This window comes from Microsporum canis, genomic scaffold, assembly GCF_000151145.1.
Source record: "Microsporum canis CBS 113480 supercont1.2 genomic scaffold, whole genome shotgun sequence".
In the NCBI taxonomy this organism is placed as follows: Eukaryota; Fungi; Ascomycota; class Eurotiomycetes; order Onygenales; family Arthrodermataceae; genus Microsporum; species Microsporum canis.
In genome coordinates this window covers 1,041,107-1,053,250 of record NW_003299168.1, presented here as the reverse complement: position 1 = coordinate 1,053,250, position 12,144 = coordinate 1,041,107, and the positions used below count along the sequence as shown (strand labels likewise).

Genomic DNA, 12,144 nt, shown 5'->3' with positions numbered 1-12,144 from the left:
TGTAATCTTTCAACCTCGCATCATGTTTTTGTATGATATAGCAAAGCAAGAGTTGCATACAACGACAAGACTGAGACAGCTTCAAACCCATTGGAAGCTGTAGGCTGGTGTTCCCAGTACGCCCGATGGTTCTACGATAATCATCCCGTGCTGTTTCATTTGTTGTTACTCTCCCGCACACATGGCGCCATCACGGGCCAGCCATCCACGATGGTCACTCTTGATTATCGCCATCGTCTCTTTTTTCACCGTGCCAGCAGGTTAGTGGGAACTCTGTATCGTGAATCGATACTATCTGTCTAATATACATAATCTATAGTCATGGTTAAACATGAAAACTTCAAGACGTGCTCGCAATCTGGCTTCTGTCAGCGTAACAGAAACTATGCAGACAATGCAGCCAGCCAGGCCTCCGCATGGACCTCTCCTTTCAACCTTGAAGCCGGCTCTTTAACGTTCTCGGATGGTCAATTACTTGGAACTGTAATCAAGACTTTGGAAAGTAACGAGAAAGTTCGGTTTCCGTTGGTAGCATCGTTTTTGGAGTCTGGGGTTGCACGCATCACAATCGACGAGGAACGACGAATGAAAGGAGACATAAAACTACGCCGTGACAGCACTGTTAGGAAGGAACGCTATAATGAAGCTTCAAAATGGGCAATTACTGGTGATATGAAGCTTAGCTCGTCGGCTGAGCTCAACACCGACGAGACCTCGGGTATCACCAAGATCAAGTACGGGCCAGATATGAAATTTGAGGCTGTCATCAAGCACTCTCCCTTTGAAGTTTACTTCCAGAGGGATGGCCAGACTCAGATTCAGCTTAACTCCAAGGGTCTTCTCAACATCGAGGAATGGAGGCCCAGAAATGACGTCGTTGAATCCAAATCCGAGCAAAAGACAGAGAGTGAGAATACTGTGGACGATAGTACCTGGTGGGATGAGACTTTTGGAGGGAACACTGATTCTAAACCGAGAGGGCCAGAGAGCGTAGGCCTAGATATCAGTTTCCCCGGCTACGAGCATGTTTTTGGAATACCGGAACATGCAGACTCCATGTCACTAAAGCAAACAAGGTATGAATTATCCTCCGCCGTACGTATTCTGTCTTGAGCGTTGCTAATAGATAAAAAAGGGGCGGTGAGGGGCAACATACAGAGCCATACCGAATGTACAACTCAGACGTCTTTGAGTATGAGCTGAATAGCCCAATGACGCTCTATGGATCAATTCCTTTCATGCAAGCTCACCGTAAGGATTCCACAGTTGGTGTTTTCTGGCTTAATGCCGCTGAAACATGGGTTGATATTGTTAAATCGACAATCTCTCCCAACCCAATGTCTATCGGTGTAGAGGCAGAAACCACCACTGAAACTCATTGGTTTTCGGAGAGTGGGCAGCTGGACGTCTTTGTTTTCCTGGGCCCAACTCCCGACACTATTTCAAAGACCTATGGCGAACTTACCGGGTTTACCCAACTCCCACAGCAATTTGCCATCGCTTACCACCAATGTCGCTGGAACTACGTGACGGATGAGGACGTGAAAGATGTGGACCGTAAGTTTGATATGTACCAGATACCGTATGATATTATCTGGCTTGATATCGAATACACCGATGGGAAGAAATATTTCACTTGGGATCCCCACACCTTCCCTAACCCAATTAGTATGCAGAAACAGCTTGATGCCTCCAAACGCAAACTGGTGTACATCATTGATCCGCATATTAAAAATGAGGCAAATTATCCAATCGTTGACGAAATGAAGAAGAAGGATCTCGCTGTTCTGACCAAGAACAGGGAAATTTATGAAGGATGGTGTTGGCCTGGATCATCTCACTGGGTGGACTGCTTCAAACCAGCTGCTGTAGAATGGTGGGCCAATCTCTTCAAATATGAGAACTTCAAGGGGACTGCCTCCAATTCGTGGCTCTGGAACGATATGAATGAGCCGTCTGTGTTCAATGGACCCGAGACAACCATGCCAAAGGATAACATCCATCACGGGAACTGGGAGCATCGGGATGTCCATAACATCAATGGATTGACATTCGTCAATGCCACATACAATGCACTGATTGAGCGCAAGAAGGGAGAGATTAGACGGCCATTCGTTCTCACTCGCTCTTTCTACGCCGGATCCCAGCGCATGGGTGCTATGTGGACTGGTGACAACCAGGCAAACTGGGAGCACCTAGCCGCGTCATTCCCTATGATTCTTAACAATGGTATTGCCGGTTTCCCCTTTGCCGGAGCAGACGTCGGAGGGTTCTTCGGAAATCCAAGCAAGGAACTCCTTACCAGATGGTACCAGGCAGGCGCCTTTTACCCCTTCTTCCGTGCTCATGCACACATCGACACCCGTAGAAGGGAGCCCTATATGGTCGGTGAACCATATCGAAATATCATCTCACAGGCACTCCGAGTCCGATATCAACTTTTACCCGCCTGGTATACCGAATTCCACCGTGCTTCCGTCAACGGTTCCCCAATCGTCCGGCCTCAGTATTATGTCCACCCATCGGATGAACAGGGTTTCGCCATAGATGATCAGCTTTACCTCGGCCGGACGGGGCTTCTTGTCAAGCCAGTTGTCACTGAAGGCTCTACGAGCGTTGATATCTACATATCCGATGAAGAGAAGTACTACGACTACTTTGACTTTACCATTTACCAGGGAGCTAGGAAGAAGCATACTGTCAATGCTCCCTTGGAGAAGCTTCCTATTCTCATGCAAGGCGGCCACATCATTCCCAGAAAGGACAGGCCACGACGAAGCAGCGGCCTGATGAAATACGATCCGTATACACTTATTGTTGTCCTCGACAGCAAGGGTCAAGCGGAAGGAGAGCTGTATGTTGATGACGGTGAAACCTTCGACTACAAGCAAGGAGCATACATCCACCGCCAATTTGTTTTCTCAGGCACCACGCTCTCTTCCAACGACCAAGCTACCATTGGTGCCAAAACGAACCAATATCTTAAGACCATGGCCGAAGTACAGGTTGAGAAGATTGTTCTTGTCGGTATCCCTAGCGACTGGAAAGGTAAAGGTAGTGTTTTGGTACTAGAAGACGGCGCAAAATCGGGTGTCAAAGCCAGCTTGGACTGGCATGACGCAGAGGATGGCAAGGCAGCGTATGCGATCGTGAAGAAACCCGGGGTTTCAATCACCAAATCATGGAAGATTGACTTTGCTTAGCCGCCTCCTTGTATACCTCCCAAGCCACTTCATAGGCAGAGTTTTACATAACTATATATTTGGGATAGAAAGTGTTTTTGTTATTGGTCTCTTTGAGTTTTGAACAACCCTTCATGTAGCGTTTGATCGTGTCTCGGGTCGGTGAAATACATCTTGGTTTTCTGTACCCTTAGTTTGGCAGGTTTTTGGCCAATATTTGATAACAACCATTTGCTCTTCGCGATCAAGTCTTCAAAAACACTCCTCGGCCCGAACTTGTTCTCATATGCAAAAAGAGCTGGCGAACCCTTGAAAGTTATGACGTCGCCAAGTTCGAGGGACATTAGATAATCCACCGCAAACTTTTTCTCCAGGCCAGGGACAAGCCTTTTTCTTATGACCTCAAGTTTCATCCAAAGCAAAGCTGCCGCTTGACCACCGACCCCCTCCAGTTCTATATAGAATAGAACTCCTTTTTTGCCCCAGACCGTCTCATGGCGCATTCAGCTCCCCAGCTGTCCTAAGAATATCCCTCTGCACACACCAACCCGCCACGCCTGAGACATTGACAGGGATTGCTCGATTAGATTTCCCAGCATACCCCGATCGAGCTATATCACTCCAAAGCTGGGAAGAGAAATGAGCTGGATGGTGTGAGCGTCAGTCACCGGTGCGGCCGAGCGAATATCGGGCAATTCAGCTGCAGGGTGAGGAGAGGATACATACACATATATACAGCTACAAGGGTCAGAGCAGCATTCCGCATTTGATCACCATGTGGTTACTTACGCTCATACTCGACTATGGGGCTCCGCCATTGTACGTACTCTGCTATTTGGTCGCGTGCTCGTATACCTATTCCTTCATTACTGATATCTGGGTACCCTTAGGCTCGTCCTTTCCCCAGTTCTTTCATACTCGGATCAAATTATGAGCATACACAGGAAGAAAACTTCGGCGGGGTTCTCGTTGGATATACCATTGATTATGCTCGTAGCGTCTATTTTCAAGTACGTCACTAGCCCTACCTTATCCGATAGCTCCAGGGATCCGGTATAACAGAGAAAAGCCCTAGCTAACAATGGTTGTCATATAGGATATTCTACTGGTTTGGAGCATATTATTCAGTCCCTTTACTAGTACAGGCGATATCAATGATTGCTGTGCAAGTCATCCTTCTCAAAGTCGCCCTAGACAATCGACCGTCATCTGGTATCGAACATACTCCGTTCAACGGTCAAGGGTCCGAGTCCGGATTTGTCAGACCATATAGGTTCTGGCAGTGGAAGACAGCTCGCCCGTATGTTATTATCCCATTCGCCCATGGTCTTTACACCAGCCTTTCGGCTTCATCAAGCTCTAACACCATTTCAATATAGATACTGGACCTTTCTCGTTTACTTTACACTATCCCTCCTTGCCATCCACATCCTCCTTCCTCCAGTCTCAAATTCCCACGCATACATAGAGCTACTCGGATTCAGCGGACTCGGTATCGAAGCCTTCCTACCAATTCCTCAAATTATCTCTAACCAGCGTTCACGATCATGCGAAGGTTTCCGTCCTTCTGTTCTCGTCTCCTGGCTGCTTGGAGATGCCATGAAAATGAGCTTCTTCTTTTTCAGTGGTAGTTCAATTCCCTTGGCGTTCAGGATATGCGGAGTGTTTCAGTGTTTATGCGACATTTATCTAGGTTTTCAATTTTATACGTTTGGGGACTGGCGCTCATGGACAACTAATGATCTTCCTTCTCTCAATCGATGGGGCATGAAATCAACAGACGTGCAAATGACACAAAGAGCAAGGAGTGACTCGTTTTAGATGTCATGATTTTTCACTCTTGTTTATATATAACTACATGCATACAAATGTAATTCTAACTCTAACGAGCTTACAACTGTTTTAGAACAGCCCTTTTGTCCATAGTGATTTGAACCCATTTCTAGTAATTATTACTCTATAGCTATGTGCATCAATAACAGACAGGGGAGGTGTTAAGTTCCGTTATACTTTTCTTCTACCTTGAAGAGTTCAAATCTGCCAAATACTCAACCTAATCAATGATATATCCCTCCATCCACTGGCATGCTCACTGTATCACTTGAGAATGTACAATGACCAATAGACTCCTCATTTGATGGTAAAACCCCCCATTGTAGCGGTAAACATTCCATATCCGGGGGTGATCCGGCCCATTCCTCATTATCAAATACCTTGGGATCAGGCAAACATGCGGCTGTTATTGCCAGGCTGCAGCTACCTGCAACCGGAATGCCAGATTTGAAGCGTTTACAGCCCAATCCGATCAAGCAACTAATCATTGCAGTCCCAACAGCGATGCAACAAATAATAGCAACCGGTGAGTAACCACATACATAGACATCTGATGAAGGATCACGCTGAAAGTTTTGATCATACGCTTCCACTCCTACCAAGAAAAGGCTTTGTGAAATGAGCCAATGTAATATGCTTGATGCAGCCATGAGTGGGATAGCATAGCGACAAGGTAGTGAGAGAAAATATTTGCTCCGTTGCGACATCCTAGGTGCAAATGACACGCGAACCCCTTTTCGTTGGATGGCGTATTGGCTCCATTCTGCGGACATAGTCATATTCGTTAGAATGCCATTATATGCAAAATATATGACCGAGTATATGAGCTGCGGCAGATTTGCTATCAAGGCGTTGGATATCAAGGATGTGGGCCAGAAATCTGCGCTTATCAAGGTGCGAAAATCAAGTGCTTGCAACCCAATTGTCCAAATACCGCTTCTATCTGACATCTTGCTTAGGCCATATCCTAGAAGTACAGCGCAGATAGTGATAGAAATGCAGTATCTTGTTGAGACCAACACCTAGTAATTAGTCGAAGTTGATGATTTTATGGCGGTGAATAACGTACGATATCACACCGAAGCACCATCGTCCAGCCGGAACAGCTGAGTACCATTGCTTGGGTTTCCTAGCGAACTGCCAGCGGCTCTGATGAACCCAGAATGGGTTGTATGCGCTTGAAAGTTCATCAACATCCCCCCTGGAAAGTAAACATTTCCCTCGCATCGTCTTATCCGGATTCTTGATGAAGGAAGTGATAGCATCCCCAGTGGTCAAAATAGGAGTATCTATCGTGAAGGCAACATAGCAGATAGTTGCCACCTTGACCATAATAAATATCATAACAACTACAATCAATGAAAGGCTATACTGAAGCTTGCAATGAGGTTGTGCAACCTCTGCTAGGCAGTATTTCACCGGATAAGATAGTATTGTCCAGTTAGACGATATAGCCTGAGACGTAGTAGTTGAAACATAAGAATTGCAGTCAATGACGTCCTTTCCTAGTGTTTCCAAGCAAATCCATATGTATGGGGAACCCCTTACAGGCTTGTATACGTCCTGATAGTCAACAAACATGTATTGACTTTTGTTCTGCGGGATCTCCGTTACCAGCAGTAAATTAACGTAGGAGTTTTGATAAGTTTTCGTGTAAGCGTTGATGCACGCAGTGTTATCCAATTTCTCCAACTTCCTATTCTGAGCCATGTCATGAAGCTGGATAAATGAAGAATCGACTGCTTTCTTATGGGTCTCGTAGTAATCTTTAGTGTGTGATAGAGAACTAGGTATCAACATAAGGTCTTCTAAATCAAGAAGTCCATAAGATTCATCTCCCAAAAATACGTATGAGGAATTGGACGATGTAGTAGCAAATACAGTCGAGTTATACCTATCAGGCCAATATATTTAATGTCCGTTACCCAAGAAAGAAGGTTGAGAATAGAATGATAATTGAATGACTTACATCAAATGTAAGGGGAGTGACGAGAACACTAGTATTGCCCATAGGGCCGATCTATTCCAGGATATTTGGCGAAAATTCCTCACACTCGATATACCAACATCAAGCCACTTTAGTTTCTTGTGGGCCTGATCAATATCGACCCTGGTTGGCGCACTCAAACATTGCTAAAAAAAATGAAAATGAAAATGAACGAAGGGTCTTAGCTTCGGCTAGAAGAAGGTAGTAATGAGTTAACATTACATTCCGTATACTTACCATTGTGTAGTTGCTGGAGCTCAGTAACAGGGTGCTGAATATATTAATCACCAAATGAAGCCCAATACTCAATCCATGCACTCGATCACAGTCGCCGTCATAAAGAACTCCTCGTCCATTTCTGAGGTTATGACGTGGTAGAGCCCAAAGAAGGAATCCGAGATTAAAACTGAGGACAAGTATTCCTGTGCAGGAAGCCATAAACAATGTAATTCTCCAGCCTTTTAGCCATCTCTTGCATTTCCGCTCATTATCATCGTCTTTTTCGAGTCCTAGCGCCCTGGCCAAACGCATGTAAAATGTGCTCTTCTTAATGTCTCTTGTGGAGCATAGAGAGGAGTTATACATCTCTGCCATGGTCGATGCAGCCGGGTGCAGCAATTCGCTTCGTAGGCCGACTACATAGTAGACGGTAGGCGGGCCATTTTATAACCCCGAAGCGATATGAGGCTGCAGGCTTGTCGAGCTCCAAGGATTTGGAATATTTGCAAGGCTGGTACTATGTATGGATCTGCAAGGCATCGAGATGCAGCCAGCCACCTCGTTGATCCATACCCAAAGTATTAGCCTAACTTGTTGTGCTACACAATGGTCGTTAACAGGGCAAGCTGTCGTGTTGCGCAAGGCTGTGACGCTCGTACTTTAAATAAGTACCTTTCGAGTGATGATTCTTTAACAGGCCACTTCCTAATAAAGGTAGTTATGTTGCATAGTAGAACCAATCTGGAAACAAATGCGACCTTTCATTAAATCCCTCTAAACCATTCTAATAGTTATCGAATCGAGACAAGAATAAGGTACCAAGAAAAGAATAGAAAAAAAGGGGGAAGATACAATGCCTTCACGATGGAGACCATATTTGTAGGTAAATAATGGGGAAAGACAGCCACTACAAACCGCACTTTGGCAATGCTCTTACCTAGATTGAGCGCTTAGTTTTGCGTACACCAATTATTTTCATCTTAACGGTACCAGACCCTTTTTTAGGGTACGCTAGGCCTCTAGCATGATATACTTGCATATCCTCCAGAGTGGTATCAAAGAGCTCCATATCTAGATGCGATACAAGCCTTGCAATGCAAAGGTACATCTGAGCATAGGCTATGCTAGAGGGTAAAGTTAGCTGTAGGTCCTGATGAACAGGTGACAAAGTGTTATATAAAAAACACATACTTTATGCCAATGCAAATTCTGCTGCCTTTCGTAAAGCTGACCATATACTTGTCCAGGTTGATACCTTCCTTGGCAGCCTTGATCCATCTTTCAGGGTCAAAAACATGAGAATTTGGGAATACAGACTCATCGTGATGAGTGAGGTAGGATGAAATGCTGACCGGGGTCTAATAGATATATTTAATAAATGGTGGAATATAGCCCGCAGGTAGAGGGAAACTTACTCCTGGCGGTATCGTATAGCCCTTGTATTGTAAAGCTTCCTGGGCTGAAATTCTCGGAACGCGGACAACTAGGCCATATTGAAAACGAAGGGCTTCCTGAACTACAGCTTCCTGAGTCCGCCACGTTAGTAAGAAAATATCTGATGATAACTAGATAGACACACCATATAGGGTAATCCCTTTAACTCCGCAGTAGTCCACTGATTAGCAGGTTTTGATAAGGATTCTAATTCTCGTTGTAATCTTTGCAGTAACTCCTTATTTCTATGCATGTAGAACATAGCAGCAGAGACCCCTCTCGCACTTGTATCCATTCCAGCAAAAATGATTGTCTCCCCTTCATCTAATAGGCGGTCTAGTGTTTTCTCCTGCTCAGGCACGTTAGGGTCTGTTAACGCACTCACAATCACCGATTTAGCTCTCGAGCCATCTTTCTGTTTTTCCGCGTTGCCAGAGCAGTTAAGATAGCTCAAGATCATTTTCTTGTGATCATTTCGGCCTTCTATAATTAAGGGCAAATTCTTGTTGAGACGTCTGAGGATCCAGGAAGGCAGTTTCTTGATCAAAACGGGTGGGAAAGGCATAAACCGAGTCGCATGGTAGAATTCGAATAATCCGGTCAAGCCTTCTCTCATATAATACTTGAAGTCTTTAGCGCCAACGAAGTTAAGATTGTATCCATAAAAATGTTGCATGACCACATCGGCGGTAAAGGCAGAAGCGGCACAAGTAATATTGACAGTATCACCACTAGCCATTTTCTTCTCAAGATGAGAACAAAGTGCGTCAAGCCGCTCATGGATAAGAGGCTCGATTTCTATAGCGGCACGTTGCGAGAAGTACGGGCTTATAATAGCCTTGCGCCTGCGGTGAAGATCATGATCAATAGTAGCAAGAGCAGAATGAGGAAAGGTGTATCCTGCTACGGTTGAGAGTTCCTTATTAATTTTGCGACCGCCTCCTGCATAGACTGTGGAATAATACTCGGGGTCGCGTATATGGATTGAGTTGGAGTTGATACGAATTATCGGCCCTTTCAGTAGAGCGTCAGTGGTTATGTCAATTAAAAGGGTGATCCAATAGCTACTTTACCGTATTTCTGGTGCATTTTCTCGATCTCCCAAAGGTAGGTGCCATCTTTGATAACATCGTAGTAAAATTCGTAAAAAGACCCTATGGCTGCCACTTTGGGACCAGGGAAATTTCGCAGTGGGTGGAAGAAGAGGTCATAAATACACTTCACAAGAATATAACCTACCAGCGCCGTAATGATGGAGCCGGTAACGACTAAAGCGGGAAGACCGTCTAATAACATAGCTGAAGCCACAAACGGTGATAGATAGCTACTTATGCGTGAAGGATGTAGATGCTTGAACTGTCCAAACCATAAAAATTGGAAGAATAGAAAATCATCTTAGTAGTATAGCAGGCGGGCCCGCGGGATATATATAATACCACCGAAAGGGGGCCATTCACTCCACATGAATATCATGGAACAACTCGAATGCGAACTTCCGGGGGCAATGTTTGGTTGGGTAAGGCTTCTGGTATCACGTTTTGCCTTTGGCACTGTTTTATAAGGAATTTCGCTGGTTTCAGGCATGGCTTAGCAATAGCAGTGAGTGGTTCGCGCGACCAACTACCTTATCATTGCACAAAGGGTGTTTCCTGAGCTTCTTGGTATATATAGAACAAAGGAACAAAAAGGCCTCAGCCCATCGATATAGATTGAATGGGTGTTAAATTAGCGTGAAAGTCATCCTTAGCCATTCTTTAAAGAGCATTCACGTTATATCTGCCTATAGAAGGTGGATAACTTATATCCTACCTTGTGTAGAAAGGCCGTTCATATGTGAAGTAGAGAGCTTCAAGTATCAACTTGTCACCGGAAAAAAGTCGAGGTGAAATTAAGGTACAAAAGCCAAGACTTAATTAGCTAAACGAATCACGTGAAAACAATACCCATTTAACTTTCTACTGTATAGTCACGTGATAATTTCCTAGGTTTCCCTTTTTAGACCTTTCTTCTCGTTATTTTATTTAGTACTCCGTATATAGCTCTATAGATATTATATCAAGCCTGCTACCTCTTATTACCTGGTGGATGGATAAATATAAATGACTTCTACAAGCATTGAATTCCGGAGCTAGTTAACTCGTCTTAGCTTTTTGAGGCTCCACCCCTGTTCACGCTTCTCTCCCTCCCCCACCAGTGTGTAGACCATCTATCAAACTATCAAACCCACTACCGACATAACCAAGGCCGAAGACTTTCCTTTTCAACAACATAGCTGGGTCAAACAAGTCAACAAATATGGCGTCGGGTACCAGTACCATTAGAATTGGCTATGTTCCTGGTATATATACTCCATAAACTACCCCGCTCGAACGAAATAAACCATGAAGATATACGGTTGCTAACAGATAATCTACTACCAAGAGCACTATCTCGCTCCCCTACACCTTGCTGTTCACAGCCCAGGGGCTTTCTCTTTACCATTCAAAATCTCCTTAACACCTTTCCCGTCTGGAACTGGGCATATGATAACTTCCTTGCGGCAGAATGAAATAGACGTTGCCATTGGCTTGACGGAGGGCTGGGTTGCAGGTCTAGTAGGCAAAACGCAGCTGGAAACGGGGGGAAAAGACGGTGGATATAAAATTGCTGGTCAATGGGTTGAAACTCCTTTGAGATGGGCAATTGTGACAGGCCGTGATAGAAATGAGATTCAAGGCGTCAGCGACCTCAAGGGAGGGCGTGTTGGAGTGTCTCGCCTGGGAAGGTTAGTCCTGTGCTCCATATTATACAGAAGCTCCTTCTCATTAATGGCTTTTGCAGTGGCTCCCATATTATGTCCTTCGTTTTAGCTCAACAGCAGAACTGGCCGCTCTCTTCACCCCTTACACCAACCATTCTAGGCCCATTCCCTTCCCTGCTAGACGGGGTAACTGGTCATAACCATCAAGAACCAGATGCTAAACCAAACCCCTCCGCAGACTTCTTCATGTGGGAGCAGTTTACTACAAAGCCGTTTTTCGAGCACACTACTTCATTCCCCAAACCACCACTGAAAAAGATTGGAGAGATCTTTACCCCTTGGCCCTCATGGCAGATCGCAACCTCAACCTCTACATTCCCATCCCCAGAGTCAGATACCCGACTTTCACAGCTGTTCAACCTTCTGGACTCTGGCATCTCTACATTCAGAGCCGACCCAGAGAAAGTTATTCAACAACTCGTAACCGGCGATTTTGGCTGTACTTATACAGAGCCAGATGCTAAGGAGTGGCTCAAGGATGTACGATTTGTGAAAGGAAGTACTAGAGGGGTTGATAAAGGTATGATTGAGAGTGTTGTCAACGTGCTGAAATCGGCTGGTGTGGTTCCACAAGAGATTAGCAACGATGAAGCAGTGGACAGGGTAATTGGTATCCCAGCTAGCCAGTAATGGCCCGCAAATTGTGGTCTCATATCTATAAAACTAGTTATATATTCCCAACCCCTTGT

At 45.0% G+C, this 12,144-nt stretch overlaps 5 protein-coding genes across 5 annotated transcripts; 3 read left to right on the top strand and 2 right to left on the bottom strand.

Annotated features, from left to right (window-relative positions):
• Positions 1–181: 181 nt before the first annotated feature.
• Positions 182–3,203, top strand: MCYG_01838 (neutral alpha-glucosidase AB; the record flags this gene model as incomplete). The annotated part of the gene is made up of 3 exons (XM_002848858.1): positions 182–260; positions 320–1,076; positions 1,136–3,203. 3 exons carry the CDS (start codon positions 182–184, stop codon positions 3,201–3,203), a joined length of 2,904 nt encoding a protein of 967 aa, XP_002848904.1.
• A 754-nt stretch (positions 3,204–3,957) lies between these two features.
• MCYG_01837 (PQ loop repeat protein) lies at positions 3,958–5,003 on the top strand (the record flags this gene model as incomplete). The annotated part of the gene is made up of 4 exons (XM_002848857.1): positions 3,958–4,001; positions 4,073–4,192; positions 4,279–4,482; positions 4,562–5,003. 4 exons carry the CDS (start codon positions 3,958–3,960, stop codon positions 5,001–5,003), a joined length of 810 nt encoding a protein of 269 aa, XP_002848903.1.
• Positions 5,004–5,239: 236 nt separating this feature from the next.
• On the bottom strand, positions 5,240–7,596 carry MCYG_01836 (conserved hypothetical protein; the record flags this gene model as incomplete). Its single annotated transcript, XM_002848856.1, has 4 exons — positions 5,240–6,020; positions 6,085–6,909; positions 6,985–7,148; positions 7,240–7,596. The coding sequence occupies 4 exons, from the start codon at positions 7,594–7,596 to the stop codon at positions 5,240–5,242; spliced, it is 2,127 nt and encodes a 708-aa protein (XP_002848902.1).
• A 562-nt stretch (positions 7,597–8,158) lies between these two features.
• On the bottom strand, positions 8,159–9,951 carry MCYG_01835 (benzoate 4-monooxygenase cytochrome P450; the record flags this gene model as incomplete). The annotated part of the gene is made up of 5 exons (XM_002848855.1): positions 8,159–8,345; positions 8,413–8,579; positions 8,637–8,747; positions 8,801–9,669; positions 9,729–9,951. The coding sequence occupies 5 exons, from the start codon at positions 9,949–9,951 to the stop codon at positions 8,159–8,161; spliced, it is 1,557 nt and encodes a 518-aa protein (XP_002848901.1).
• Positions 9,952–10,950: 999 nt separating this feature from the next.
• MCYG_01834 (uracil-DNA glycosylase) lies at positions 10,951–12,085 on the top strand (the record flags this gene model as incomplete). The annotated part of the gene is made up of 3 exons (XM_002848854.1): positions 10,951–10,993; positions 11,077–11,419; positions 11,476–12,085. 3 exons carry the CDS (start codon positions 10,951–10,953, stop codon positions 12,083–12,085), a joined length of 996 nt encoding a protein of 331 aa, XP_002848900.1.
• Between the last annotated feature and the right edge of the window lie 59 nt (positions 12,086–12,144).